Source organism: Apus apus, chromosome 13, assembly GCF_020740795.1.
Source record: "Apus apus isolate bApuApu2 chromosome 13, bApuApu2.pri.cur, whole genome shotgun sequence".
Taxonomy (NCBI): Eukaryota; Metazoa; Chordata; class Aves; order Apodiformes; family Apodidae; genus Apus; species Apus apus.
In genome coordinates, this window is record NC_067294.1 from 18,511,498 (window position 1) to 18,521,221 (window position 9,724).

The 9,724-nt window shown below is 55.4% G+C and overlaps 1 protein-coding gene across 3 annotated transcripts in view; it reads left to right on the forward strand.

Moving 5' to 3' along the window:
* Positions 1-2,887: 2,887 nt before the first annotated feature.
* UBE2D2 (ubiquitin conjugating enzyme E2 D2) overlaps positions 2,888-9,724 on the forward strand; it is a 29,787-nt gene continuing 22,950 nt past the window's right edge. The window contains exon 1 of one of the 3 annotated variants that reach the window (XM_051630925.1): positions 2,888-2,996. In XM_051630925.1, coding sequence (XP_051486885.1) covers positions 2,973-2,996 — 24 coding nt within the window. In that variant the 5' untranslated portion in view covers positions 2,888-2,972. Of the gene's footprint in view, positions 2,997-3,776; positions 3,853-4,109; positions 4,220-9,724 lie in introns of those variants that run through there. The other 2 variants (XM_051630929.1, XM_051630928.1) reach the window with 2 other exon arrangements.

The window sequence follows — 9,724 nt, forward strand, 5'->3', positions numbered from 1 at the left end:
TCCTTTTTCTGTGAGTTTCTTCCTTTGAAGCTTCCTGACTGGTGCCACCAGGTCACCCGGAGAAGCTGTGGCTGCCCCATCCCTGGCAGTGTTGAAGGGCAGGTTGGATGGGGCTTGGAGCAGCCTGGGCTGGTGGGAGGTGTCCCTGCCCATGCAGGGGGTGGGACTGGATGGTCTTTAAGGTCCCTTCCAACCCAAATTCCATTATTCTATAACACAGCACTGCAACCTGACCCTGCTGAGCAGAGCCCATCAGAGGGTGGTGGTGAAGGGAAGACACATGGAGGCAGGAGTCACCTGAGGACAAGGCAGGGCTCAGCTCCCTCCTCCTGGGATGCCCTGCTGGTTTGTAGTGGGTGACACTGGCACAGGATGGTGTTGGCAGGCACAGGAAGCATCACAGGAGCACAGCATGTCAGGGGTTGGAAGGGACCTCCAAAGATCACCAAGTCCAACCCCCCCACCAGAGCAGGACCAAAATTACAGCAGATCACTCAGAAAGGCATCCAGACAGGTCTGGAAAGTCTCCAGAGAAGGAGACTCCACAACCTCTCTGGGCAGCCTGTCCCAGGGCTCTGTCACCCTCACAGCAAAGAAGTTCTTCCTCATCTTGAGGTGGAACTTCCTGGGCTCCAGTTTGAATCCATTGCCCCTCGTCCTGTCCCAGGGCACAAGTGACAAGAGCTTGTCCTGCCTTCTTGATGCCCTCATGTATTGACAGACATTCATTACATCCCCCCTCAGTCTTCTCCTCTCCAGACTGAACAGCCCCAGGTCTCTCAGCCTTTCCTCATCAGGCAGGTGTTCCAGTCCCTTCCTCATCCTCGTAGCCTCCCTTGGACTCTCTCCAGCACATCCCTGTCCCTCTGGAACTGGGGAGCCCAGAACTGGACACAACACTCCAAGTGAGGTCTCACCAGGGTGAGTAGAGGGGGAGAAGAACCTCCCTTGATCTGCTGGACACACTCCTCTTGATGCACCCCAAGATACCACTGGCCTTCTTGGCCTCAAGGGCACAAGAAGTTACCCATGGGACAGGGCACTCAGGGCTCCTCTTTGAAGCAGAAGAGCACAGCAGTGTCACCAGGGTGAGAGGCCACAGAGCCCAGCAGTGTCCATGTCTGCAGGACCAGCTCTCTCCCCAGGAGAGAAAAGGCAGAAAGCTGCAGGTGGGAGATCCCCAAAAGTGCCACGGGGGCCCAGCAGCAACTGGTGTGAGGACACAGCATCTGCCCAACACGCAGCACGTGGCAGCAGAGCTGCTCTGGGTGGGGAACAGGCACCAGTTTCCAAGCTGACACAGCCCAGAGCATCTTCTCTGGTGCTGGTGACCAGAAGTCATCCTTTTGGAGGAGCAGGACAGGATCTGATGTGAGGTACAGGAAAGGGCAGGTGGGTCAGTCCTGCTGTTTGGGCAGGGGTGGGAAGAGACTGAGATGTGGGGGGACACCTGCAAAAGGTGGAAGAGAAGCAAGAGATGCCAGGGCAACCTGTAGGTCAGCTGCAGCCTTGTTTCCCCGGTGTCCTCTCCATCGAGAGACCAGGGGGGGCCGTGTCCACAGCAGCAGTTCTCAAGGAGCCAGTTCTGGTGGTGGAGCCCTGAACAGGCTGCCCAGGGAGGCAGTGGAGGCACCATCCTTGGAGGTGTTCAAAACACAGGCTGATGTGGTGTTTCAGATGGTTCAGTGGCTGGGGGCTGTAGGGGGGACACTTGGATTTGATGACCTTGAAGGTGTTTTCCAACCTTGCCGATCCTGGCTGCCCTGCGGGGCTGCTGCCGCTGCTCCCCCCGATGCTGCTGGGTCCCCAGCTGCTCCCTTCTGTCCTTCCCTCAGCACCGGGGCTTTGCTGTGCTCACGGAGCCTGGCACCGCAGGTGTTTTTTTGCTACACAAACAAGAGTCCGTTGGATGGTTTATTACCCACCCACCCCGGGACCCACTTCAACTCGAGTCCTGCCAGGCCTGCGGGGCAGACACGGCGCCACAGCCCACCGCTCGGCACCAGGAGCCGCCAGCGCCTCGGGCTGCTCCAGAGGGGCCCGCGCTTGTCCCGGGCCCCTGCCGGGCCTCCCGGGGAGGCCGCGCGGGCGGCCCACGCCCCGCAGGCCCCAGCGCCGCCCCGGGAACAGGCCGCGGGGCCTCTACGGCCTCAGCCACCGGCAGCGGGGGCCGGCACCCAACCCGCGGGGCAGAGCAGGCGCTGCCGGGCAGAGCAGGCACCGCCGCCCGCTCCCGCTCCCGGTGCCGGTGTCCATGCCCCGGTGTCCGTGCCCCGGTGCCCGCGTCGGCCCCTCAGGCCTCCCCGGCCCTCACGGCGGCGGCGCGGCCGGGACTTCTTCCCGCCCCGCCTTATCGCGAGAAGAGGGGGTTCTCGCGAGACTTGTCGTCACCCACTCCGCCGCCGTACCCTTCCGCGCTCTCCCCCTCCCCCTTCTGGAGAGTTCTGCACGGCGGCTGCAGGACAAATAGTCCCCGCCCGCCGTCCCGTCCCGTCCGTCCGTTCGCCGCTCTCCCCCCCCCCCCAGCCCTCCCCGCCCGGCCGCAGCCCCCGCCGCGTCCCCCGCCGCCAACCCCCCCCGGCGCAGGGAGCTGCGGCCCAGCGTAAGGGAGTCCGCGGCGGAGTGATCCGCGGCAGAGCCGGCTGCGAAGAGCATAAAGGGGCGGCGGAGGCAGCCGGCGGCGCTGCGGCGGCAGGTCCATCCCGGAGCAGCCCGGCCGCGCCCGCCCCGCGCCCCGGGGCCGCTCCGCCGCTCCCGCCCCTCCGCGCGCTCCTCTCCCTCCCCCTTTTTCCCCCCCTTCCCCCCCTTCCCTGCCCCCCCCCCCCCTCCGCCTTCCGCGCGCGCCGCCGCCACCTCCGCGCTCCTCCTTCCCTCCCCCCCCCTCCCCCCCCCCACTCCCCCTCCCCCTCGGAAAATAGTCCCCGCCGGCTGCCCCCTCCCCGCCCGCCCCTCCTCGCTGCCTCGCGCACACAATGGCGCTGAAGAGAATCCACAAGGTAAGGGCCGGCCCCGCCGACACCGGCCCCGCCGGCACCGACACCGCTTTACATAACCCGGCCTGGGCCGCCCGCTCCCGGCGGGAGGGGAGGGGGGGGGGGAGGGGCGGCCCGACCCTGCCGCGGTGGGGGGGGGGTCCCCGGTCCCGGCCTCACGGGATCCCCCGCGTCCCGCGCGCTGCGAGCGGGGCAGAAGTTCCCCGGGTGCCCCGGGCGGGTGCGGGGGGGGCCCGGGCCCCGCCAGGGCAGCCGGGGCGCTTTGTTTGCGCCCACCGGGAACGTCCCTCCCGGCCCGGCTCCTCCCCGGCGGCGGGGGGTGTCACCGGGGCCCGCCGCGGGCTCCCTGCCCGGGCCCCGCCGGAGCAACGTGGCCCCGGAGGCCGGGCCCGGAGCCGCGAGGGGGCGCCGGTGGCGGCGGGGCCGGGCGGGGGGGAGCGGCGGGGGCTGCGGCCCGGGCGGGGGGGAGCCCCGGGAGGCGGTCCCGGGGGAAGGGGGCCCGGGGAGCCGCGCCGGAGGTGCCGGGGGAGGTTGTTGGGGAGCTCCCCGGGTGCGGCCGGAGCCGGGGTGCTGGTGTGGGGCGCTGGAGCGCCCAGGGGAGGAGAAGCTGCGGCGCTGGGCCCGTCGGAACGGCGCGGTGTGTTGCTGTAGCGGAGCCGGGGCTGCTCTGCCGCCTGAGTCATCGGGAGGGCTGCAGGGAAAGGCGTGCGAGGGGCCTTTTCCTCCCGGGGCAGGAGGTGTCCCGGCCTTGCTCTTCAGCGCCTGGTGGTCCTAGAACCGTCCTGTGCTTGAGCTTCGTTGTATCTTCTACCAGGAAGAAAAAATAAAAACAGGATTGCTGAGCACACTTATTGCCGCGGTGAGTCAGGCAGGGTATCTTCTTTGCCACAGAACGTGCAGCTGTCAGTTTGGAGTCCCTGTGCGAGGTTCAGGTGTAGAAGCCACGTCCTCCCATAGGGTTTTGTAGGGTCAGTTGCTATGCAAATCTTTTCTGTTTGGCCTAGACCTAGATGTGAACCCACTACCTCACGTTGAAGATCAGCTTGCTAGCACTGTTTTGTTACGTATGCAGTGCCAGGTTTGGGCCGTGTGTTAACATCTTTGCTTTGGTTGTAGGTTGTCTTGAAGTTTTTGTGAAGCTTCGTGTGTCGTACTGATCAAATTAAAGCTGAGATGGAGAAGAAAATTGAAGAGAGCTTGAAGGCTTACGTGTCCTCATGGAATAGGTAGAGCTTGAAAGGGAAGGATTTGGAGTGTAATTTTAGCTTATTGAACTTCCCAGATAAGTGTACAGAGCTGGGTTACATAAGGAAGTTGTGCTCCAGCTGAGCAGCCCCTATCTGCACGGTTCTGTCATGGACTTTAGGGATGCTCAGTGCTTTGTGAGGGCTGTTCCACGGCGTGTCCCTGGGCTCATGGGTGCTCTGGAAGAGAGAGCTGCCTCCTTGGAGCAGGTGGTGTGCCTAGGAACAGACCTAGGAGACAGGGGAGATGTGACTGCTGGGGGGGCACACAGGTAGTGCAGGCTTTTGTGGGGAGGGTGCATCTTCTCTCAGTGACTTCATGGTGGTTTAATGTGTGCTGAGGTTCAGGATTCAACCCTCTGAGCGTTTTGGTTCCTGCTCTGTGGGTCTGAACAGGGGAGAAGCTGAATGTCTTGGGTCTTAGTTAACAGCGGGTGTTTGTGGACTGATTCTTGGTGCTGCTTTTCAAAGATAGTCCTGAGGGATGATGGGGACTGTGAAGTTATGAGAGTCCTTGGAGCCTTGGGAGGTGGTGAGAGCATCACCAGGGCAGTGCTCTGTGTTGAGCTCTGCCGAGTACCGAATGTTTCAGTGGTGGCTGTTGAGGAGGGGGGGGACAGTAGGGCTGCAGGTGACATTTGCAACAGAAACAAAGCGTGTGAAGGGAAATAAAACTGCTAGTTCCAGCAGTCAGGATGCTTCAAAAGTTAGATGGGACTTAAGCTACTGACTAGAAAGGAGCCCTCTGAAATTGAGTTGTGGTTGTCTTGCTTAGCTAACTCAAGTAGTTAAGTAGCTGGCTGTTTGCACTCCAGCTCTTTCTGAAGAGTGTTGGCATCATCACCTTGTTATTGTTCTGGTTTCTGGGAAGAGCAGTGATATTGTCTGTGCAGGGACCATCCCTGCTGGAACAGTGAGTTTCCCACCTTTGCTGTTGGACCTTGTGGCAAGAACAAAAGCCTGCAGAATGTGGATTAAGTAGAAATAATCCCAATAGGCTCAAGCACAGACACAATGGGAAAGGAAGCTGCTGCTTGGGCAGCCCTGGAGGGAATTGCCAGTCTCAATATATCACTGGTTCTCAATTTTGCTGCAGACTCTTGTGCTTGGCAGCCTTGGTTTTATGCTCGACCACAGACTATCAGGCTTTCTCCAAAGTTTTTGTAATGAGAACCTGGAAACAAGCAGAAAAATCCCGGAAGTAAACCTCTGATACTGTGTCAGCAGTGTTACCTGAAATGGCCTCTTGCATGTTGAACTCCTCTGGGCTGGAAGAGGGGCAGGACAAGCTTGCAGCCAGATCAGCAGGGGTGTTGCTGGTGTGTGAGGCAGCACAAGAACCTGGACAGTCCGTCCCAGCACGGCTGCTCTTGGGACTGCCCAAAAACCAGTCCAGCTCCAGCTGGACTAAACAGTCTGCACGGAGCAGCAGCTGTTCCTGAAGCAGATGCTTCAAGAGCTCAAATCTGAGACCTGCTATCAGGTTGCTGCTTGGATTATTCACCGTGGTCTTTCAGGCTGTGGTGGGCTTCCTTCCTGCTGGGGTGCCTGCCGGTTTGCAGGCCTAAAACTTGAAACTTGTCTTCTTGTGAGAAGTGTTTGGGATGTAGGTAGTGGAGCTACCCAGAGCCCCCATGAAGTATAACAATGTCATTTTTATTTTTATACATGTAACAATGACCTATTTAATATATATAGTAAGGAATGCAATGTGAATATAACCAGAGGAAGGGTAGGAGTGATACTGGAGGGCCCTAATGAATGGCTTCCATTTTAAGGTTGAAGCTGAAGCACTTTGGATTCAGCTACATCCCTTTCTGTGTTGCTGATCTTTAGGAGAAGTGTTTCTTATCACTGAGTAAGGTAGGACACTGGGGTTGCTTTGGATAGGAGAACAAGTGAAAGGTTAGTTTTTCGTCTTTCGTGGATTTTCCTGTAACTGCTGGATGGACCCCTCCAGTGAAGGGGAGCTGGAAGCTGTGCTTCAGCCTTGCTGAAGGAAAACACTTCCTTACAGCAGAAGGATGGTGGCTTGTTGCTGCTTGTAATGCCTTGGTGTTCAGGGTGGTGTGTGTGCTACCTGTGCTGAGCAAATTGTGTGTCAGTGCTGAGCAAACTGTGTCAGGGCTGTGGCACCAGCTCTGCTTTATAGCAGTCTGTGGGAACAGCCAGGTCCTTCTGCCTCTGCCTCTCGCTGTGATTGTGGAGCTGCCAGCACAGCCCATCTGTGTTCAGTGCCTTGTGTGTCACCAGGACAGGGAATACTGGTGAAGCTTCTGCTAGCTGGGCTTTTCTGATGCTCAGGTTCCACACCAGGAAGAAGTTAGACATTGCTTTGGGTTCTTGCTGTTCAGACTGGAGGAAAAAAAAGGTGACAGTTGGATCAGAGCTTGTTTGTAACTTGTACCTTGGTTGTTGCTGAGGTTCATGCAGCTTGGTTTGTCTCATGCCAGTCACCTGACTGCTTGCTTTCTGACTTCTGCAGAGTCTTGTAAGAAGTCAGTCAGTGGATCTGAGCCATTTCAAGTATTGAAAAAGGAGATTCTGTCAAAGGTAAAGGATGAAAATCTTTAGAAAGATTAAAATGCTTCTTGTTGCCTTAGAACACCAGTAGCCCTGTAGACCAGGAGAGCACCTGTGGATGCTGTAGGGAAGCGCCTGACTCCTTATTTCTTGGCAGTGTGCTGCTGAAGGTTGTTAAAAATCTTGGCTAAGTATTCTTTTTTTGTTAGATAAGTCAGTTTTGAGACACAGCCCTAAACTGGCACTGAAGGATTTTGGGTCTTCAGGCAAAGAAACTTGCTGAAGTTGAATTAAAAGCCTGTTTTGCTGTCAGGTTGCTGCTCTAAGTGAAAATTAGGTTGTAATCAAGCTAATAATGTGGTGTTTGAGTAAATTACAGTTTGAAAATAGCTCAGACTGGAGTAGGGAGGAAAGACCATGGAGTCCAAGCTGGAAGGATTTGGAATGATCTTTGCCTGTTTGGAGGCCCAGGTCTGGTGTGTCAGAGGGTGTTTGGGGAGCTCTGCTGTGCACCAGGGTTTATTCGCGTGGCTGGAACTGACCCTGAAGGATGCTGGCTTCTCACTCACTTGATTGGCTTCTTGATGTTGCCAGTTCTATTGGTTACTCCTGCTAAAAGCTGTATTAGCATTAACTTGATCCTTAACACTAGTCTTCTCACCAGAGCAGTTTTTACCACGAACACATTACACTGGGGAGGAAATTGTTGTCTAGAGGAGTAAACTTGAACTTCTCTAACAAATGTCTTTAGAGTTTACAGTTGAAACTAATGATAACTTGAAACATGTGCACTGTTAAGCTTTAAGGTGAGACTTCAACCACTTCTGTTTGATAGAGTTTTAACAACTTGTGTGTTTTGTGAGCTCCTTGATCTTGATATGCAGTGAATGAGCTGCAAGAGAGGGGTACCAGAGGTGGTGGCATGGGTCTGAGTGAGACCTCAGTGTGCCCTGATGCCTTCCATGACTTGGGAAGCACAGCTGTGGCATCTCTGGTATGAGTACGTTCTATCTTGTTTAAAATGCCTTTCCAGAACCCCCTGAGGTGTGTTTTGTTGGGAAGTTAAGAACACAGTTACATCTACTTTTCAGGCCTAAATACCAGTTCCTTGTACCAGTTTTGTGGCTTTTAGAATATCTAGTTCATGGTGTCATGGTGGTGGTTTCACACAACTTGCCTTTGGACAAGACACCTTGAACCTTACTTTGCTTTGTGTCATGCTTCCACTTCCTCATTTTTCTTGAGGAACTAGTTACTACTTTAAGCTGCAGCATGGGTCAGGTTAGTGGTGTGAGCCTCAGCAGTGGCCTCAGCCCCAAGGACATTTAGCTTTAGGGGAGGTGGCAGAATCTTGAAGCTGAGTAAGTTGGCTCTTCATCTGGAGGCAGTTTGTGGTGAGGTGGCCTCCTGGGAGCTGAGTGACTCAAACTGAAACTTCATCTAAAGGCTCCTTGAGTCTTCACTGCAGAGTTCCTAAAGGAAAACCCTCTGCATGTGCCTAGGGATCAGAAGCTGTCTGGAGTGATAACCAGCTGTGGCTTTCTTGGGGTTTTGGTTTAAAATCAGCATTGTCAAGATCAGCCTTGATGTTTGAGCAGCAAGCCTTCCCAGGCTGCAGGGGAGCAGAGCAGGCCTTGCAGCCAGGGGCTGATCCCTGCAGCCATGGCTGGTTCATAGGTGACACCAAAGGGCAATTGAATCCTCCACATGTTACGAGTTTCAGTTTTGTGTCAACTCCAGAGTCCTTTGTTCTGTGTTACAAACCCTGCTGGTTCCCAGTCTTCTTCAGCAATGTCTGGAAGCAAAGACCTTCCTTGGTTTGGTGATGTCCTGGAGTATCCTCTGGGGTGCAGAACCTTGGCTGTCTCCTCTGTTCCTGGCTAATGCAGCCATGTGTAGCTGCCCTTCCTGCTGCTGAGCTTTGCTCTGCAGGTCTGGCAGGTGAGGGGTGGGTGTCTGGCTCCCACATCAGCAGCCTGCAGACAATGACAATGATCATCTGTGCCCTGCCAGGAAGGCCAGCAGTGTGGTGGCCTCTGGTGTGCACAGGCAACTGGCTGGGCCCTGCAGCTCATGGCTGTGCTCCAGAGGTGCCTTGTGGAGGCTGAACTTCCTCCTTGTTATCCCAGTTGTTGTTCTGCAAAAGCTGGGAGGTTTTGTGTGACAGGGCCTTGAATGAAGAGTTGTTGCTTAACTTTTCCAAGCATAAGGAGCTTATGCATTGCTTTTTACATGGGCTTTTTAACCTGTGTTGTTTCCATCTGTGAATTTATAGAGCAGAACCTGAAGTGCTGCCTTAGGAGAGAGCTGCGTCACCACCACAAGTGGTGCGAGTGGTGGCTGTAAGTATCTCTCCAGTGAGATACTGTATGTGGCTTCAGAAAACCAAGATATTCCTTCTAACTAGAACTAAAGATTAAAGAGAAAGAAGTAGCATTTTGTTGAGAAATGGGGCTGCTGCTAGCTGAGCTTCATTGCTGCCTCTACATCTGTCGTGAGACTTGACTTGTGGTATCACTAGAGGTGTGTTGTTTCATCTGGTTTGGTGGAGCAGTGGGATGTAGGGTGAACGTCAGGGCGGTTTTGGAGCTGTGTGCTCTACTGGTTGGTAGAATATGTGCTGAAGTTGCAGCCTGTATTTGTAACTCTTTCCCTTTACAGTGGAGGATGTGCATGGTCAGTTTTAAACATAATCCATAGTAGGTTGTGGTCTTCCATGGAGAGCATGGATTCTTATAATCATACTCCTTCCAAATCCAGTGGTGTTGCATCGCATTTATGCATAAAATGGGCAAAGTAGATGATAAGTGCTAAGGAAGAGAGGTTTAGATGTGGCGTTTTCAATAGATGTGTTTGGAGCTTTGAGTACTGCGGCATGAAATTGTCCAGAAGATGAGAATCCAGTAGCATTTGGAAGTAGACTGTACTCTGCACACCTTTAGGAAATGCAGGTGTGTTCCTGTT